Consider the following 20,811-nt stretch of genomic DNA (forward strand, 5'->3'; position numbering starts at 1 on the left):
ACATTGACACACATGTAAACAATGAGATTCTCGCCTTTATTATCCTCATATGTCCATAGACCTCTGTTTTTATGTGGAGGAGCTGAGCCTTTGGGCCACAACTTCTTTCAGCTCTGCAGAGGATTTTGTAGTGGTGGTTCCCAGGAGACATCAGTTGCAGTAACTTGTAGCCAAGCACCTACAACACTTGTACTACAGTTTCCCACTCTGCAAAAAAGGCAGCTTTGAGTCCAGTTCTGTGAGCTTGGGGTCTGAGCCCCCAAAAAGTCCCAAGGAAGCTCACACCTGTGATCCCAAACTCAGATACCAGTATGAAGCAAGACCTGGACACCAGGACTCTGGAGAAGGCCATGGGTTCTGGGAGCTGAGCTTTGCTGATCCCACCACTCTGGCAGGGGCCAAAGTCCAGAACTGGCTTGTAAGTCAAGTCATTCCTGTTCACCACGCTCTTATTTCACAGTCTTTTCCCTTGATTTCTTCTGTTTCTTCTGTTCTTCATATTCAAGTATTTTTTGTTGGAAATAGCCTGTGGGTTCAGATATAGATGTTAGGCATCTAACATGATCAGGCAGACTGATGAACTCAGGAGTACAAATGAGAAATACCCTCTGCACCCCATACTACATACACCACAAACCAACTTTTTAATATCAGCTAATGAGGCATTTTCTTAGGTTTCAGATTCCTTCCTTCCAAGCCCACTAATAAACTTTACAGCTCTTCTATGGGCCTCTAGAAAGAAATATTCTTCCACCCCCTCCTCTGTATCCTAAAGGTGACCTCTGTTTGAAATAAGGCTAGTGGGGGCTGTCACTGTACCTGCAGGAGGATTCTTGCTCTTCTCAGCTTCTTGGATGAAAAGGGAGAAGAGCTGTGTCTTCACAAACTTCTTCACAAATCGGCGGTTGGTCTTAGAGGACACAGCCTTACAGAAGGACCGTTCTTGGAAATGGCCTTGCCCGTTTGCCTCCCGTTTGATATAGGAAGCATAGTGACCCACAGTCTTGACAAAGAACTGTACAAAAGGGCCTGAAACATGTTCGTTGATTTGTTCTGAAGCTGTCAGAGATATACAATGACCATCTTAGAGGGTGGCAGAGGATAAAGTTACTCATCTCACCTCTAAGGACAACTTTCATTTCAGGCCAACAGTGTCTAGGGAAAGCAGGGGGACAGGAGTTCATGATACCAACTGATGGATTGAGACGAGAGCTCGGGTGTGGGTTCTCTGCCATTGCTTAGGAAAAATCTCATATTCCAACTTGCTTCAAGATTTAGGCCTCTGAGGCTGGCCCAGGGCTGCTGAATGAGTATATTTTAGTTCTGAAGGGGAATAATTGCCCTCAAACTCCTTGAACAACCACAAAATAAGAGGACTTACTCAAGTCACTGATCCCCTGATCAAGAGAGACTAAGATGTCCTCTTGAAGCTTTGGTGGCAGGATATCTTTTTCATCTCCAACCTGGAAGAGGATAGTCAGCTCAGAGTTCCAACAAAGAGGAGGTACGGAAGGAAGGAGGTAGCAGAAGACCATGAGGGGAGCATGAATTCCACACCCTTGCTCCACCCCCAAATAATCGCTCACGTAGAGAAACAACAGAGCTGTTTCTTCATCTTCAGTTTGGCTCAAAACATTAGCAGGGGATCCCCTCCATTTCTGTAGTACTTGGTTTATATACATTACTTGAGGTACGAGCATTGATCACCTGGTAATGAAGTGGTCAGTGTCTATAGGACTTCCTCAAGAGCAAGGAGGTCTTAATACCAGGAGTTCTCACTCAAATGTTCGTCAAAATAGGGAAAACCCCATGAGGCTAGAGTGGCTGCATTGGTGGTGGGTCTGCAAGGACTCAGAACTCAGATGCTTACCGATAATAAGAAGGTTCCTTCACAAAGATTCACCAGCAAGACCTGAAAGAAACAGAATGGTTTTATTCCTTCACAAACCATAGGAGGACTTACCATCTGCATTTCTGACTCTGGCTATTAGATCTTTAGGCCTAGAGGACCATGAAATCAGCATCTCCAAATCTCATTTCCTGCCTGGCATTCTCCTTCCTTACCACTTTCCTCGAGAATCTGTTTCCTTCCTAGGGAAAGGGTGAGCATGTAGAAAGAGGTAAGGGAAAGAGCCCAGGTAGAAGGGGGTATGATATGGGGAAATCCTAGCCAGTAACTGCCTGAAATAAAACACTGATCATAGTAATTGCTCTTATTATAGAGCCTTTAGTACCTGGCATACATGATAAGCACTTTGCACATTTTCGCATTTAAACCTGGCAACAGTCTTGTGAGGCAGGTACTACTTCCATTTGCAAATAAGGAAACATCTAAAGAAGTTCAGTCGCTAGAGGACATACTGCTGACAAACAGCAGGACCCTTTCAGAGCCTAAACTGTGCTGTCCTTGGGATTACATTCCTCTCTCTACACTAGCCCTCCACTTGTCAGCCTAAGGACCAAAGTGGACGTGTTTCCATCTTTTAATGCTTGCAGCAACTTTATGTACAGTTGCCTGAGGTTCTATTTAAAAATAATAACAATCTAGGAGCTTTGAGCCTATCAGCAAAAAAAAAAAAAAAAAAGACACAGCATGGAAAGGAATGAGGAGACAATGTGCCTACAAACCACAGGTAAGTCAAGCACAGGGCTGGAATATGGGGGACCGTAGTTCCAGAACCAGCTCCATCTCAGCCTGAGGGGCCTACAATGGAGATGAGAAACTATAAACCAGCATGCTGCTGCCTGATTCCAACTAGAAGATCTGTTAGATTCAGAGTATTTTAAAATAAATGGATTAGTTCCTGATATTTAAATTGGAATATTTTGCTTGAAATTTGGATTTGGGGCTCTTCCTAAAATGTCAGGCCCTCTAATACTGATCCATGTTTTAAAGGGCAACATGCAGCTGCCCTCTTTGGGCAGGATATGCAGTCACCAGTATACCAGCCCCAAATCCTGTGTTGGGCATTAGGGGCCTGTGCTGGGTCCCTCTTTTTAGTTTTTGATCTTGGTCTTAACAGGAGGGTGAAGGATCTTCCCTTCTTCAAACATAAGAGAGGGACTGAGAAGTATACCAAAAAAAACAGCCTGCACTGTAATTATCCATCATCAGGGGAGAAAAGCTGAACTAGTCCAGGCCTGAAACTACTTGTATACAAAGGCTAAGATGCCTTCGGCAGGAAAAGCTGTTCATTTGGGGGGGTTGGAGGGAAAGAGTATGTATGAAGAATTCTTTTTCAAAGTTGCTCCTAGAAGTTCTTTCAGTATTTGGGCACACTGGTGTCTGTGGACTAACTCCTTCCCTAGAGCTATGTGGGGAGTTAGGGGATCCCCACACACACTCTGGCCACATTGCCCTCCTCCTTCCACACCCTCTGCCCATTTCTATGAGCAGATGCTGAGGAATGAAACAAGCCAAGGCTCTTGGCTAGTAGGAGCGGAGTCCATTGGCTCTCAGATATCTTCCCTCTGGGTCATGAAGGGAGGAGCTACAGCTTCCGAGGAGCTGGAGCTGCAGAGTCAGGAAGTTTCATAACTTCTAGGGTTGGGACAGTTTAAGTTTCATTGCCAAACACAGGGCTAATACTCTGTCCCAGTTAGTCACAAGGCTAAGGGTGGTTCAAAGGGCATGTGTACACAGTCAGCAGTTCTGAGGAGGGTGGGAGAGCTGGGGGAGAGAAGAAGGGAAATGCAGCCTGCTTCTCAGCTTCCCAGCAATGCTTTCCATGGATAGAGTGGTTTTATCTGTGCAGGGATCTGCTGCTGCCTGTGTGGCCTCAGCTCAGGGTTCTGTGCACCTTAGCTATCTCTTATGCAAAATGGGGGAAATCCTCCCACTAGGGCTGGCTTGGGGGCCTGTTCAAGTAGCTTCCTTCTAGACTCCTCTCCCCTGGGTAGCCCTCTCTCTGCATAGAGCCAGGACAGTCATTCCCAAATAGTTCTTCTGCTTTCAGATAACAGTAACATGCCATCTTTGAAGTTATAACAGACAACTCAAAACAGGACATGTTTTCAGTTGATTTTCTAACTATTAGAGATTTATGTGATTAGTGTCCTTTTCCACAATTGAGCCCTCTGCCATGTCAGCGGCACTTCCAAAAAATAAGAAACTAAAAAAATAAAACGGGATTTGAATCTATATCCTCATAAACTAACTAAGCTCTGAGCCACTCAGAAAGATGGTGCTTGTTGTAGAAATTGGCATTCTCAAGACACATAGTTTGCAGGAAGGCTCATTTCCAAGGAATTTGAGTGAATCCCAGTGGGGTGTGTGTTGTATAGACCAGCTGGGATCATCCACTCCACTGAGAGATGGGACACCCCAGAGATTGCTCATTAGGGCCAGCTGGTACAGGACAGTCTCATGACCTCCGAATAAGCTACATGCTGCCTCTTAAACACAAGAGAAATCATTCAGGAGAAGACACCCAACACTTAATGAGCATCAACTGTGTGGCAGGCACCGGACTAGAAGGTTTATAAAGGAAATTTCCCCCAGAATCCCTAGGAACTGAACACTTGTCCCCATTTTACAGAGTAAGTCACTTGCCCCAAATCATATAGCTGTAAGTAGCAGAACCGGGATCCAAATCCAGGTCTACCTGGCTCCAAATCACGTACTCTTCTGGCTGCAGCATACCTCTTCCATGGGGCTGTCCATAACTTCCTGCTGAAAGCGCATTTGTACTCCAACCATGAAGGGAGTGGGGCAGCAGACGGTGGCCAGAAGGCTCTCGGGCACAACAGGGATGTAGGTGTGTGCCCAGCTGAAGGGGTACAGCAGCGCAGCAGCAGCATGGATGCACTGAGACAAGGTACTGGGATGGAGCACAGAGAGGAGAGTCAGAGAGGACCCTGCACCTCCGCCCTACACACCCTCTCGTTGCCCTGCACCCACAGCAGCTACTACAAGTCCTTCCTGCACCTGTGCAAAAAGGCAAGTCTGGGAGCCACGCAGATCACAGAGCTTGTCACCACTTGTTGCCAGGAGAAGGGCAAAAACCAGGAGAGGTTCCCTCTCTGCACTAAGGAGCCACAGGCTCCACTAACCCAGGGTGGGACATCTATTTGATCTTTCATTTCCCAATTAGTCATCTCATTACTGGTCCAAAATAAAAATGGCTCAGAAGTGGGGAGAGAAGAAGGGATGTCTTCATTCAAACAGAGAAGTGACAGAGCCACCAATGTGTGCGGACAGCAGTGCTGAGGATGATGCAGATACCAGGAAGAGTAAGACACTGGGCCTGCTTTTAAGGAACTCACAGTGGAGTAAAGAGACAAACTGACAACCTGGGACTCAGTGCAGAGCAAAGCCTTTTCTCCTAGTGTCTATAAACCTTCATCCCCCACCCTGACCTCACATGGCTCACCTTGGCCACTTGAGGGTATTGAAAGCTACCAGGTTGGTGCCCAAGTTAGCTTGGGAAATTCCTAGATTCCAGGAACCTCTGGCTCAGCAATTCCTACATGGAAAGTCCCACAGAGGTGGCTCCTCTAAGCTATGCAAGAAAGCATCCCTCATGTCATTCCTGCCCAAGCACAGTCAGCCTTCTCCTTGCCCCCCAGGCACGCACACATGCACACTCTGGCTTCTATTTAGCAGCTTCCACGGCTCTTCATTCCTCCAGCCAAATCGCCCCAAAGCCAAGGCCAATAAAAACACAGATGCGGAAACCTTGTTTCAATTCTTGGTATCAAGCTAGCACTTCCTGAGTAAGAAAGGTTTGACTCTCTGAGCGTGCAGCTACAACTCTGGCTGACTGGAAGTCCCCTCCCAGTGCGAGCCTCAGGAGCCTGAAAACTCCACATGGGAAGGAAGTGGGGAGTGGTGGTATCTCCCTGGAGAAGGTTCACTCCTTCCCCCTTCGCTTCCCAAACACTGATCTGAGGGGAAGACCAGAACCCCAGCCCCAGCCACCACAGAAACTTCTTTCTACACAGACCTAGGAGTGGAAGAGCTTTTTGTTTGTTTAATATTTTTTTAGTTGTTGATGGACCCTGTATTTGTATGCGGTGCTGAGAATCAATCCCAGTGCCTCACACATGCTAGGCAAGCGCTTTACCACTGAGTACTACCCCAGTCCTAGAACAGCTTTTTTTAAAGCAAAGATGATGTCTTTCCCACAAGGATTAAACTAATTCTAGTTCCTCTTTAGTTGTCACTGATTTTCTTTTGAATTTCAACACACAAATCCCAACCCCTACCCAAGCTTCCTCTCCTCTGAAACCCATGACATTCATCTAGACTTCTGACCTCTGTTATTTCTCTAACATCCTTCTCTTCTTCCCTAAAAGTTAGAACAAGGGCTGTCAGCTCAGTGACATTGATCTGTTCCCCCACCCTCTGCCCAGATATAAATAGAAGGTTAAACCCTCCTATTTTATGATTTTTTTTTTCTTCTTAATCTGTCACATGTCTCCCATGTACTTTTTAGATATGAAGCCTTTCGGAGGTAGAAATCAAGATGTGACCGTGCCCTGCTTTGACTACACACAGGGAAATCCTTAACTGTGAACTTCTTAATAGCAGCTAATCCTCATCAATATGTCCCTGGCCTGGGGCTAGATGCTTATAATGTGAATATTTCCTTTCATTCTTTACACAACCCTGTGGCTAGGTACAATCATTTCCCATTCTACAGAAAAGAAGATAATGTCTTCAAGAAGTTAAGATGGGGACCTGGGGGGACCCTCATAGCTGCAGATGGAAAACAGGATTTGAAACTCATCTGCTGATTTCAATACCAATGCTTTCAACCACTACACAATCCTGCAACCCCTTAAGGTCAAGAACCATGTCCTAGAAGAGTTTTTTTTAAAGCAAAGATGATGTCTTGTTGGTATCTTCCCAATGCTTTTATCTGGCAAACAGTTGACACACAATAAACGTTTGTTGAATGAGTGAATCAATGGGTAGATAGGCTTATCCTTCATAGCATCAGATGCCCTCCTGGACTATTCTCCACCCCTTCTCCTCACTCAGCCTTGCAAAGGCACAATCATGCCTGCATTCACCCTAACTGGTCTTGCCTAGGCTGTCTCAGGAACAAGGACAGTTCAGTGTCCTGCTTCAAGCCCAGATATAACTGAGTTTGGAGACAGGGCAGGGGAGTTGCAATAGATGTTTTTCTACATCTAAAATGAGGATTCAAGAACAGGAATCAGGAGAGTGGACACACAGATCCTACAGTCTGACTTCCTTTGAGAACCTCTAGTCTGTTCCCGTGGCCGAGGGATGCAGGCCATCCAGTGACTGAGCCCACCTGAGACCTTCTGCCAGGAAGATGATCTTTCTCTCCAACACTGCAGAGGCAAAGATCTGAATAATCTGTTCAAAACGAAGACAGTGCAACAGGGAACTAAAATCCACGTGTTCGAGGTGGGAGTCCAGGGGCCGGGTCAGTGAGATGTACTGTGGGAAAACCAGAGGGGAGGAGTCATTACATTGCAAGAGCCCTCAGACCCCAGAAAGCTGGGCCGCTACCAGCCCTACTCCATGCTTCCCACTGGAGAAATCTGATCCTGTCTCTTTGCCCCTGTAAAAAACCCACAGGGGGGTTTGCTCTGCTCTAAGGATGGCATGACCTAATCTTCAACATGGCACATGAGGTCCTGCCTTGAGCATGCACCCCTCTCAACATACTTCACACCTGTCTACCTGATTCTCAGGAGCAGACCATGCTCTCCCACCTGAAGCCCTTCACAGGTTGGTCCTCCCTTGCCCCACATGGCTTTTACCTTCTATCAGGCCTCAGAGGCCCACCTTGACCACCGATTACTTCATCATCTTTTTCTCATGTAACGCCCTGGATTTTCTTTGAGATGATACACTTTTTAATTATATATTCATTGATAGTTTGCTTATTTAATGTCTGTCTTCCCTATCAGGCTTTTAGCTCCATCGCAGTAAGGGACCACATTCATTTTGGTCACCACTGGGTATGCAGAAAATAGTACATATTGGCACACAGAAATCATTGAGTACTTATTTTTCAAGTCAATGAATAATCCTAGATGCTTCCATATTCTTCCATGGGGAAGACAAAGTTTAGAGGGGCACATAGACCCTCCATGGCTCTGGACTAGAATCCCAGGGGTCAGGACTAGAATTCTGTCCCACTTGCTGCCTCAGTCTGTTTTGTGCCTTAGAACAACAGCATCCCCACATACCATGGTGGGGGATGGACTCAGGGATGGGGATGGGCGATAAGAAATAGGCGGGTGGAGGCTACAGGTAAGACAGAAATATAGGACAGACACACAGAATAAAAGGGATGTGTTCTATGCAAGCAGCCCTTTGGGGACTGGGGACAAAGTCCTTTCTAGCACCAAAACCCTCAATTTACATGTTTTACTGATCTCGGTGGCTTGAACAATAACTAGGTGCTTTGGGGTATCAGGTTGGAAGGCTCAGCAAATGTGAGTTTCATTGTCAGCTCTGCCATTAATTCTAACCAAGTTCCAGTCCCTGCCTGGCTCAGTTTCTCTGTACGTTAACCTGGTGAGTAGAAGAAGAGTAGTGAGAGGTGCCACAGAAGCCTACCCTCTCCAGCCAGGGGGCTTTCACCCATGTGCTAGCTCACCTCTGTGCCAGAGTCAGGGATGAAGCTCTTGAGGGTGACAGTTTTTCCAGGTGCAGGGAAGGCTGCCTCTCGGAGGCCCTGCATGAATGGGTAGATGACAGCCATGGAGATCTGATGCCTCTTTTCTACTTCATCCAGGATCTGCCACAAGAAAGGGCCACAAGAGACAAGGCTCAGAGGGATGCCACTGATCATCCTGAGGTGCTCACGCTGCTTCAACTTAGTCTCATGCACCTTCGAGGCCCCTCCACCAACTGGCTCTTTCCCTCCCTTGCTCTCAGGCTCAATCATCTGCTCTCATTATCTTCTGAACAAGACCAGATATGTCCTAGCCTTCTTTTCATTCTCTCTACCAAGCCATATGCCTCCCTTCCCACACTAATATAAAACGACAGGCCCCAGAAAGCCACGCCAGAGTACTCAGCATCCATGACAGCAGTGCCTGGAATGGATCCAGTGACCTCTTGAGTGTCACTCTGACCTCCAGTTCCACTGGAGACTCTCCAAAGTCAGGGTCAGGAACTGCTTCCAGCCCTCAGAACACTGCTCAGATGAAAGTTCCGCCCAAGCAAAGCTGACGGAGGTCCTGCCCTGGTCCCCCAGGAGTCTTGCTGGGGCAGAGCACTAAGAAGCCCTTTACAGCCACTGAGACATGTCCACTCTGACGGCTCCTCTCTGATCCTGACTCAGTGTGCTGGGGCTCCAATCAATCCAGCAGCACAAGACCTGGGCACCTCAAGTTCTACCCTTAAAGGGGTTAGAGCAAGGCTTGGGGCCCCTACTGTATGATGACTACCTTCCTATTTGTTCATAAAGAGACTTCTCATCGCAGCCCAGGGGAGAGGAAGCTGAAGGACCATTAGATCCACTGGACAGAGGAGGAAACTGGAATTCAGGGCAGAAGACTCCTGAGGCTCTTCCCCTTATCCTGCTTCAACTGCTTTCTGACTTGACTGGAGTTGGAGCAGTGGTGCTCTCTCTGCAGGGGAAATAATCCTCCAGATTTTCCTAAAATCAAGTTAGGCCCAAGCCCCTCTCTGCTTCAGTGTCCCCAAATGTCCTTGATGAAGGCCAGGCTACGGGGAAGGAGGTCCACTCAGGACACAAGTTGCACAGGAAGGGCGAGAAGCCAGACCAAGCCTAGAAGCTGAACAGGCCTAACAGGCCCTGAGGAATCCTGTTCCACCCCTACCTTGGAGAACAAGCCGAAGCAGCCAATGCAGCTGATGATGCAGTACACTTTGGGAAGTTGAGGGCCGGGGCCGGCGGGCTGGGGAGGGACAAGAGGCATCTTCAGTGCTGCAGCCTTCCCAGTAGTTTCTCCCACCTGGGGCTGAGGAGCTCAGGGCTGAGTGCTGGGGATGGGGGTAAATGGGGACTTATGGGCTGGATGGAGAAAGGCCTGGCTAGGCAGTGGTTCCATTCATGGGACAGGCAGCTGGGAGGTCAGAATGGTCACCAAGGTCAAAAGAAGATGGCCTTCAGGGAGCTGAGGTTCATAGATAAGCCCCGCTGCCTTCAGGGCCAACACAATCTGAAGGTCAGCAAAGCGAGGGAGCAAGCACGTCTTAGAGATGAGGAAATGGCTAAGTAGGACAGCACTGTCAAGGTGCTTGCAGAGAATCGTGGAGACCCAAGAAGTGGACCTAGTTGTTCAAATTCCAGCCTCTGCTCTGGGGGACTCCCGGGGCCAAGGCAAGCAGGTCTGGATAAGAAGACAGGGAGAGGAGTCAAGTGGAGCCTCTCACAATGCACGGAGCTATTAAAAGCTAGGAAGAGCACAGACCAGAACCTGGCCAGCAAAGGTATCACAGGTGAGAAAGAAGGAGTGCAATGCCCTCCCTCTCATGGGGCTGCAGAAGGGACATTAGCAGAATAGCAAGTTCTGGGCTGAGTCCCTACAACCACCACTGCAGGGAGCCTGAGCTTTTGCAGCTGAAGCTTGAGCAAGCCCAGCTGTGGAGCTGAGCAGGCTGCAGATAGGAGGGGGCAGTGCTGGGCGACACAGACCAAGAGGCGCCTGCAGTATCCAATCTTCCTGCTGCCGTCCACATTGGTCAGGACAAAGGAGAAAGTCTCCCTGCAGAAGAGCAAACAAGACTTGGTTTGCGTTACTCACTAGATTCTAAAAGGAGGTCAAAAGGGAGCTGATGAATAATCATGTTAGTAATAACCCCAGTGATTTATTAAATGCTTATTGGTGTCAAGCCCTAAAGGCATCACCTCATCGGATCCTCAAAGAAATCTTTTGAGGTAGGTTTGATCATTATTTCCACTTTAAAGATGAAGGACTGAGGCTCTGAGAGGGTGAGAGGATATTGCTTGCTTGCTTTACTTATTTTTGGTACTGGGGTGTGAACCCAGGGCACTTTACCACAGAGTCACATCCCCGGTTCTTTTTATTTTTTTTTATTTTCAGACAGGGTCTTGCTAGTTTGCTGAGGCTGACTGTAAATTTGCAATCCTCCTGCCTCAGACTCCTCCCCAGGTCCCTGAGATTACAGGCATGTACCACCACACCCCACCTGTAAAGGTATGTATTGAAGGCAGACTCGTAAGTGGTAAAGCCAAATTCAAACCCAGTGAGTCAACTTCCAGGGCTGATGTCATAAGGGTCTTTGCTATGTTGCCTTCATAGAGGCCACAGGCCTCCTGTCCAGTCTAGTTTCCACCAGTAGCAGAGTCAAATACAATTATTGCTCCTCGGACATCTGAGAATTCCAGCCATCTTTGGACAGAGGTAGAACCACAGCTAGATGCTTGGCCTTAAGGGCCCACAGGCAAGATGTTTATAAATGAATCAACTCCACCCCGTGGCAGGAAATCCGGCATGTACACCAGGGGAGGGGACCACAGGAGACACACGTGGCCCACACTTGCCCCTTCTTTCCCAATCTGATACTCCAGGGTGGAGCAGTTACCTGGGATATTCGGTGAGTGGTGCCCACTCATTCCCATCTGGGAAGCAGAACAAGGGGATGGCTTTGAGAAGCCGCTCCTCCTCCTCCTGCTGCCCTCGAAGCAGATTCTCCCGCTGTAAGAAAAAGAAAGGAAGGGATTGTGAGGGCAGGAAGGATAGCAGGCTTTTGAGGCTTTAAAACTATCTCGGAATATGCTTTTCCACGTGGGGGGTCAAAGGGCACCTCTGTCTGAATTCTGGGTCTAGCAAGAGAGGTCCTTCTGGGCCCCATTGACGTGAGTGTGGGTTGGACTTTAGTATCTTGAGGATCTACATAGTTAAGAAGCAGATCAGGGGCCACACTGCATACTGAAAGGCCCTGAGCTGACCCAGCCCCTGGGAGGGTGATGTCAGAGAGATACCACATCAGAAAAGAGAAGCGGCCAACTCAGTCGCTGCACCTGCTAACGAGAGGGGTTAACCAGAAAGATGCCCTATTTCACCTCTTGCCCAAGTGCAGCATCAGACAAGAAGGAACCTGATGCTTGGGCTGCGGTGCAGTCCCCGGCCTACCCACTAACTCTGTGCTGCCCTGCCCTCTCCTTCCCACAGAGCAGGAGGGGACTCCTTCTAGAAGGCATGGCAGAAGGTAAGCTTCCCTATGGAGAAAGGTGACTGAGGATGGAATCTGGGCAAACTCTGAGGTCCCAAAAGGGGCAAGAGCTCTAGTCTAGCTTCCCTTCTAGGGAGCCTCGGCCTCAAAGAAGCAGGCAGACCTAGATTCTCTGGGTGATAACAGAAAACTAGGGCTGGGCTAAGAAGGAAATAAGAGCAGCACACCCAGAGGGTGGGAAGGAGTGGAACCCCCATTCTCGGCCCCCACCCCCTCCTTCAGTCCTTACCTTGGGAAACTGGTAGGTGATGGTGGGTTCATAGTCGTCTCCTGAGCGCTTTTTTTTAAGAGAAACCACCAGAAGATATTCAAAGAAATGCTGCCCCCCAGCAAAGCTGGGCAGAGAGTTCTCTTGAGTCCTTTCTGGTTCGTTTACAGCTTCCCCTAGATTGTCCCGGGGAGATCCTGAAACCAAGATAGTGCCATCCGTTCAGGATCTCTTTGATCCATTCTGTGGAGTCTGTGAGAATGTGGGCAACCTGCAGGGCTCCAGGCTGCCCTGCCCACGCTGAGACACCTGAGCCTGGCCGGCACTGCCGGTCAGCAAACAAAACCAAAGCCAAGTGGGCAGTTTCCACACACGCCCTGGGAGGTTTAAAACTGGGATAAGCCAAGAGAAGGAGAGAAATCACCGAGGTAGAAGCTGAGGAAACATACTGGACAGGCTCATGGAGACCCTATCCCCTGGGGAACCACAGAGTCTCTGCCTACCGGAGGAGTCCAGGAACAGCAAACCCTGAGTGAACTTGTACTACATGAGCAGGACAGGCCCAAGGGGCATATGACTGTGATCACACCATCCGCCACAGAGGGCACAATCAGCTCTGCAAAACTGCAGGGAAAACCTCATGGCCCAGCCACATGGGGGGACATGTGGAGGTCAACATATGAAGGAAAAAGAGGAAGGAGCACTTCAAGAAAGGAACAGTCCCATTTAAAAGGGTTCTGCTGAAAAAATAGGAAGTGGACAAGCCAGTCCTGACCTGCTCGGTGTCGGAGTCGAGGCAGTCGATTTCGGAAGCGCCTGAGTGCTCGGCCGACCGCTCGTCCTTCCATCTCCCCGGGCCTTCAGGACATGGAGTGGGCTCCCCTTTCCCCCAGCACAGGCTGGCTACAGAGAGGCCACTGCTTTGGTCTCCAGCCACAACTCTCTAAAGATGAGCCACACGCTAGCTTCCAAAGAGGGGAGAACAGTTCCCATCCTGTGCACCCCGTGGTTGAACAAGAAAGATGTCACGCGACCCAGGAGGCAGCTGAACGTGGGCATGAGAGCGGCAGCATCCTGGCACTGCGACGCAGCTCCAGGCTCCTCCCAAAAGCCCCAGGGTGTGGTGAAAGAAAAGGTCATGAGCAAACACCTCCAAGGACCAGCTGCTTCTGGGCTGAGGGCTTGTAACTCTGGACTGCAGACTTCACAGCGAGTTTATTTACAACCTCACCGCCCTGAGGAACGCCTGATAGCATCAGACCGTGGATCCTGGAACCTCGCCAGTCTCAGGACAGGGATCTTACATCTCCATAGCTTTGGTTGCTCACCTTTCACTTCTCCACATGGTCAACAGCAGCGGAAAGCTCCTACAAGGTTACCTGCTACGAACTTCAAGGACTTCAGGACCTCAAATGAGATCACAGAACCAAGCATTCCCTGATCAAGGCAGACTTGGCCTGATAATGATCTATTGATGAATTCTTCTAGCAGGAGAGGGAGTCCTAGAAACCAATATGGACCACAGCCTCCTCTCCTGATGATGAAGTAGAGAACAAAGTCCACCCCTGAGTTGGGAATTCTTGCTATTTCTGGAATAACCCCCTACAACATGTCCTGTGCAAAGGCAGAGAGTTCTCTCACTAGGACTATTCCAGGGCTCCAGCAAATTCCCTCTTTCCAAATAGGAACCACTGACTCAGGAAATTGTCCCCAGCCTAAAGTAGGGGACTGGTTGCATCAGCAGCCTGAAGGTCATTTAGTGGCAGTGGAAAGCATCCGGGTGCTCTCCACTCCACCCCATTCCTGCTTAGCCTGTCTCCCTGTGGGGTCAGGCCAACAGGCTGAGCTGCTGGCCCACGGCTGGATCCGAAGAACAAGGAAGAGGGAAAAACTAGCAGTAAACCATCTAGGCTTCTCACAGACACCCTTGAACACGGAAATGCACACGATAAGAAGGAAGAACTTTTTGTCAGGAAGTTGCCTCAAAGAAGAAAGAGGCTGGAGGCCGGCCGAGGGGTTCGGTGTCAGTGTCAGCCACTCCTGCAGAGAACAAGCAGCCTTCTGGGAGAGAGTGGGGTTCTGGGGTAGGAGAGGTGGCTGCCTTGCTGCTAAGAGCTGTCAGCTGGGCTTTTGAGGCCATGATTCCTGGGGAAATCCCAATCCCAGTAAATAAGGATATTACAAATGTTATAATTGGCGAGAAGCATGAACCAGAACTCAGAGACTTTGCCACACCTTTACCTACATACTACCTGCACAGACTTGTTGAATAATCTTTACTGCCTATTTGAGGAACAAGCAACTTCCTGATATAGGTGGGGAAACTGAGGCATGAAGTAATTCAGAGGCTATTTAAAATTAACAGGATCTGCTGAAGGTGGGGATTATGAAAGCTCCAGGTCTGGGTTCCTGCCTTCCACTGCCACTAAGCAACACAGCAAAAAACCCACAGAGGTTTGCAAAGGGCTCTGAGATCCAGAATCTTCTCGCTGATCATTCCTGAACCTCAGGAAATCATGCCCTTTCCTAAATCCTTCGGGCAGCATTTTAAGCCTGCTTCCTTTTGCTTTATCAGGAGACCAAAGGGACAGCTAAAAATCAAAAATCCTTGACAAAAAAAAACATAACTAGACTTTTTGACTGAGGCGCAAGAAATCTATCAAAAAACTGCTTTCTCCCTCCCCGTTTTCAAAAGGGGTTATCAAAAGAAGAGAAAAGCCTGACAGAAAACTAGCATCCATCATGTAATCCCCAGTGCCCTAGAAAGGGATTACCATCCTGGGTTTTAGTTGATGAGGGACTCACCCTTTCTAGGGAAGTCAGGACAAGTTACACTTGTTCCTCCACCAGGAAGCCCCTCCCACAACCATAGGACTGAAATCCCAGAACTGTTTAGAATCGAGGTGAGGGGATTTTCTGACCGCACTCTGAAAAGCTGAACTTTTCTCTTTGAACTGAGCTGCTTTCCACCCAGGACCGCCAACAACACTCCTCCTCACTATGGCAATTCACACACATACACACACACACACACACACACACACATCCTCCTAATATGCAACTGTCTCGGCACCAGGCACCCGAAAGACACAAGAGGAAAGGGAAAATCCCCAGGAAGGTAGAGTGTCCCATGTAGAAGCCAAAGAAGACACACTCTTGACCTGACAGGTGCTGAACTTCAGGACAGATAATAGAGACTGATTATCTTCCGGTTCCTAAACAGCCAGGAAGTTCTTCCCAACAATCACCAGACCTATGTTGGAGTGAGTGGGTGGGGGCCAGAGGAAAGTCTCATGTGGGCTACAAAAGGCAGACTCCGTCCATTGGACTGACTTCCCAGGTCAGTGCTCTCCAGAGAAGAAAGGTCTCACCCAGCATTCTGTTCCAGTCACTGCCCAGCTTCTGACCTCTCCCTCGGGGTGCAAGCTGGAATAGATACTGGAGAGAACAGCAAGGACGCTGGGGAAAAGCACCAGGTGTCAGAATGGACGGGAAAAGGACACAGCCACTGTAATTCAGAGAAGGAGGCTTTGACCTCATCCTGGGGTCTCTCCAACTCTGGGACTGGGAGCAGGAAAGAAGCTCATTGGGCTGTCTATTTGTCAATGTTGGAAGGAGTGGGCTGTCTGGGAGTGACCCCTGCTCCCCTTCCCGTGTTTGTTTCTCCTCAGAAGAGGAAACTTAAGGTAAAAAAAAAAAAAATCTAAATGGTTATGGCTACTCAGCAGAAGGACTGGCTAGTCAAGCAGCAATAAACGTTTGTTGAATGAATGAATAACCTAGTGATATCCTAATTACCTTCCCTCCAAAGCCCAACCCTCTTCTGAGAAGAAAAGAAAGAAAACAAACATTGACTTCTAACGTAATCCCCACCAACTGGATGAGGGGAATTAGTCCCATCTCAGTGATGGGATGGAGTGTCCCACATCTCTGGGTCACTCGGGAAGCAGCTAAGCAAGCTTCAGCTCAGTTCTGCCCACCCGCCGCTAGTCTGCGGGGCACCTGGGCGCCCCTGAGTGGGGTAGGTTCGTGGTCACCGGGCAGGGCCGTTTTCGTGGCCGGCTGTCTCGGCAGGGTCAGGGGCAGCTGGCTCCCGGGAACTGGGCAAAGGCTACAGGCGGGCGTGGGGCTGCGAGGCGGGCACAGCTGCTAGTCGACGTGGGACTGAGGCGGCGCTTCGAGGGGACACCGCAGCCCGGGCGCTGCAGGCACACTGCGGTTGCACCACAAGTTTCCTGAATAAAAGGACACGTGGCCCCGGGGCCCCACAACGGTTTCCTTCGGCTGGTCGCCGGCGGGTCGCCTCCCCCTCGCCCCGGCGGACCCGGCCGCTTCGCTGATCTCCGCCCCCGCCCCCACCTAACCCTTTTCACCGCTACCTGCGCTGTCCCCAGCTCACATGACCCCTAATCCCGTCCAATCGCCCAGCCTTCCCGAGTCCCGCCCAACTGTTCCCGGATCTCGACCCTCGCGTCGACCTTCCCGGGTCCCCAACTCCCGCCACCCTCTAGGACCAGTTCCCGGGCCCCCGCTCGGTCCCCGCACCCTCGCCCCGACGCGCCCTGGCCAGCACTAACCCCCGTGGCCGCGCTTCAGTCTCAAGCTGGCTCGAAGGCGGCGGCCGAGCCCATCCATGGCCCCTCGAGTGCCCGGGCGCCCGCTCCCAGGTCCGCGCCGGCCCCGCCCCCAATCCTTGACCTCCCCGGGCCCCGACACTTTCACTTTCATGCGGGGGGTGGGCCGCGGGGACCGGCCTGGGGCGGGGCGGCGCACCTTCCGGGCTCCGGCCCAACCCCCGGCGCACCTGGGCGGGACGCGCTTTTCTGGGCCCTTGGCAAGGCAGTGTGGGGTGACAGAGGGCGCTCGACGCGCGTCCGGGAGGGGCGGTGCCACCTGGCTTCCACCCCGCAAGGAAGCTCGACTTTCGGAGCCCCGCAGTCCCCGAACGCATGGGGTCCCGGCTAAAGGCACCCCCCACCTCCAGGACGAGGGCTGGGAGGTGCAGTTCCCAGATGGCACCAACCTAACCCCAGAAGGGGGCGGAATTTTCAGAGCCCTCCCACCTTTTCAACCCCTGCACCCCTCTCCTTGCAACTGCTTTGGCCTCTGGCCATTTCTCTTGCCAAATTCTGCATATCACCCTGGAGGCTCTTGGAGAGTTGGTTTAGGGGCCTGACCCTGCCTTCCATCCAGTCTCCTTCTCCAGATCGACAAAATGACGGTCCTACCTGCCCTACCGGAAAGATGTAAAACTCAGGGAATGGAAAGTTTTTTGTAAGCTGTTATGTGATACAAATTTAAGGGACACTGTCATCATCATTGCAACTATCCCCACTCCTCCTCTAATCCCAAATCCCATGGCAGCCTTGCAGTTTCTCCTCCCTCTTCTCACTGTCACTGACTTCCAAATATGCCAAGACTTCAAATTCCAGTGATCAACCATGACAGCTTGATAAGTTCCACTTGTTCCTGGGGGATCTGCCTTGGCTCCCACTCCCTCCCAGGACACGCATCTGTAGGGGTGGGAAGTGCAGAGCCCATCTGAAGTTTCTCTGTTCACCACTCAGCTTCCAGATGGGTCTCAGAGGGAAGAAGAGACTTTGGCAGAAGTATGTCTGGGATCCATGGGATGGCCCCCGCCCAGACCCACATCCCCCTTTCCTCTCTTTCAAGGTGACCCTCCAGTCACAGATGAGGGGAGAGCAGAAGTTGGGAAGCCAGCCCTAGTATTAAACTGTCTACTCTTAGCCTAGAGACTCTAAAAGTTGCCTTTACTTTGGGCGTAGGCAATTTTGCACTTAATTACACAGTCCGTTTCTGTTCCCTATTCTCTGGGTTCCTGCACGCAAGGACACAGCTCTTCCCCAAGTACATTTTCTAGGCTAGACCTTTGTCTTGGGTGTCTCTGTCAACGCAGGAGTTGCTTATGATAAAGTTGCCCCATTGGTCGACTTTATTATACTTTAATCTTCCCAACCAAATTACTTTTTTTTCCCTTAAAAACAGATAAAGAAAAGTGCAAGAGTGCACCGAGAAGACAAGGCAAGCATGTCCATGAAAACCTTATTTGAAATAGCCTTAACCTGGAAAAACCTCACATGTCCCTCAACAGTAAAATGGATGAATTGTGGTATATTCAAACAATGGAGTACTGTACAGTAATTAAAATGAATAAACCACCACTGTGCATACTAACATGGCTATATTGTATAAATATAAGGAGCAAAAGAAGCCAAACACCAAAGAGTACAGGATGTAAGATTCTATTTATATAAAGTTTAACACGGGCAAAACTAGTGTATGGTCAAGATGGTGTTATGTTTAAGAAGGAAGAAGGAAGTAATGAAGTTTACTATGGGCTTCAGAGTGTGGTCATGTACATTTTTAACCTGGTGGTAGATATATAAGTGTACTCACTAAGTATTTTTTTCTCTGCATTGTACACTCTAGCACTTCTCTATATGTGTATGAGACTTTCCCCCCAATTTTTTAAAGTACTCATTAATTAGGACATTAGGACGACTTGAATGACAATAGTGAAATGGAGGTGGAATTTGGCTAAGAATGAAATGAGGAATGATTGGGATTTGAGGAAATGGAGTTAGGGAGCGTCATCTACATTTTTGCAAAGAAGAACTTGTTGACTGGTCTGTAGTTAGAGGGAGATTTGGTTTAAAGTGGTGGGTTAGATGGTAAAGATTAGAGCTTATTAGAGGCAGAGAGAGAGGAACGAGGGCAGAGGTTTAGAATATAAGAAAGTGTGCAGACAGAACAAGGCCTGCCGGGGGAGCAAGGAAGTGCCAGCAGAGGCTTAGGTAGAAGTTTGGCTTAAATAGGAAAAGGGAATGTTAGCTGAGGGGGCAAAAAGAGGACAGCAGTGATAAATGTGTGGATAAGGAAGTGGGGAGGGCAGCACAAGAGGCCTCAGTTTCTGCTGGGAGCAAAGTTCTTTTTCTTATAGCTGCCATCTCCCTTTGTGCCCCTGTGACTGTTCCCCCAAGTCTTGCTGTGGAGTGGCGGACAGTGACCCCAGCCTTTCTTTTCTGAAGGTCTTGCAAGGATGCACACAACGGTGTCCTTCAGGGAGGCAGTGTGACACAACAGCAGGTCAGGCATCTGAGAAGCACCTGGAGGTGAGCCCCACTGGGCCCCTGACCTGCCCTGCAGCCTTGGGTTAGGCGCTTCCCTGAGCTCACTCTCCTGAAATGATAAAATCGCTTCTCGGGGCAGTCGGGAGGATTAGAAAGAACATTCATAATCCGATTTCCAAACTTCTCTTGTCCCTTTAATCCTCACATCCCTGGAGTCTCAGCTCCGCCTCTTTTGAACGCTGAAAGCTCCTGTCTCCAAGCATTTCTGAGCCACTCCAAGAAGCACACCCTCCACAGACCAGTCTTGGCAGTTACTCCTCACTACAGTCCACCCCTGGGGACCCCAGTTGCTGTTTTCTCCATCTGCAGTTACACACATTTGTCTCAAGACAGACTGTTCCTGTTCCCTCCTCTGCTGCTTTGGACTTTGACCCTGTCTTCAGTTTCAAACACTGACAATTGAGATCAGGAATAAGGCTTGCCAGGACCTTGCCTAGGGTTTGCTAAGACTTTGTTTTGTGATAGAGGAAGCACATTGGAAAGGAGAACTTAAAGCCAAAGTAATACCACTTCTAGGGGCTGCACAGGGGTCCTCTCCTCGTCACACCTCCACCTCTCCCTAGACTTGCCCCACGTTGCTGACCTGACTCCCGTGGAAATGCCCTGGAGCTCAGCCCTGCCTCAGCATCCTCATATTCCAGAATGAGTGACCTTGGCAGTGTTTGTTCCACTCAGAGGTAACCCTATCCTGTACACAGGCTCCGATCTGGTCCTTAGCCACGAAAGCACTAGAACAACAACAGTGAAAACCACGTTCCTTCCCCCAGGGTGACAGCATCCACAGTGCTCTATGGTGCTCTTCCTCTTGAGAGGAACAGAAGCCTCAGCCCTGATTCCTTCAAGCTGCCTCAAGTCTTGGCTTTTGATCTCCTGTGAGAAACAGCTTGGACAAATGACTTACACACCTGCCATGTGTTAGAGTCTATAAACAAGTCAAAATAACACCTGGCATTTTGTCAGGGGAATGTTAAAGTTCATAAACAAGTCAGGATGGCACCTAGCAAAATGCCAGAAGGAATGGTTTGAGAAGTAACAAAAGCAAGCCATTAAATGTGGAGATTCCTGATTGGTTGACTGATGTATCTAGTTTATGTTAATTAGATAAGCTGTATGGAATGTATAAATACTGCTCCTGTCCTGCAATAAACGGCTCCCACTCCTGCTGTATCAACATACACAAGTTATTCCTCACCCCCTGATTATTCTGCTGCAGCCGTACTATGGCAGCCAGGAAAGAGCGATGACACGCAGGGTTAGGAAAGAGCATCTGACGGTGGGAAACAAGGATGACCGTC

At 49.5% G+C, this 20,811-nt stretch overlaps 1 protein-coding gene across 2 annotated transcripts; it reads right to left on the reverse strand.

Annotated features, from left to right (window-relative positions):
* Positions 1–15: 15 nt before the first annotated feature.
* Positions 16–17,069, reverse strand: Dennd2d (DENN domain containing 2D). Of its 2 annotated transcripts, none has more exons than XM_027922011.2 (12): positions 16,943–17,069; positions 12,387–12,562; positions 11,507–11,619; positions 10,596–10,665; positions 9,778–9,855; positions 8,586–8,726; positions 7,266–7,414; positions 4,643–4,820; positions 1,871–1,912; positions 1,382–1,463; positions 820–1,059; positions 16–526 (listed from the first exon to the last, which is right to left on the reverse strand). In XM_027922011.2, exons 1-12 carry the CDS (start codon positions 16,998–17,000, stop codon positions 450–452), a joined length of 1,404 nt encoding a protein of 467 aa, XP_027777812.2. In that variant the 5' UTR covers positions 17,001–17,069; the 3' UTR covers positions 16–449. The 2 variants fall into 2 exon arrangements, with proteins under 2 accessions (XP_027777812.2, XP_027777813.2); XM_027922012.3 differs by lacking the exon at positions 16,943–17,069 and adding an exon at positions 13,141–16,119.
* Between the last annotated feature and the right edge of the window lie 3,742 nt (positions 17,070–20,811).

The sequence above is a fragment of the Marmota flaviventris genome, chromosome 10 (assembly GCF_047511675.1).
Source record: "Marmota flaviventris isolate mMarFla1 chromosome 10, mMarFla1.hap1, whole genome shotgun sequence".
Classification (NCBI taxonomy): Eukaryota; Metazoa; Chordata; class Mammalia; order Rodentia; family Sciuridae; genus Marmota; species Marmota flaviventris.

Coding starts and splice junctions, on each gene's coding strand:
- Dennd2d (XM_027922012.3), bottom strand. CDS start 13,213: ATGGAAGGACGAGCGGTCGGCCGAGCACTCAGGCGCTTCCGAAATCGA. Junction 11,620..12,386: donor TCACCTACCAGTTTCCCAAG/GTAAGGACTGAA, acceptor TTTTTCTTACAG/CGGGAGAATCTGCTTCGAGG. Junction 1,913..4,642: donor TGGACAGCCCCATGGAAGAG/GTATGCTGCAGC, acceptor TGTTTCTTTCAG/GTCTTGCTGGTGAATCTTTG.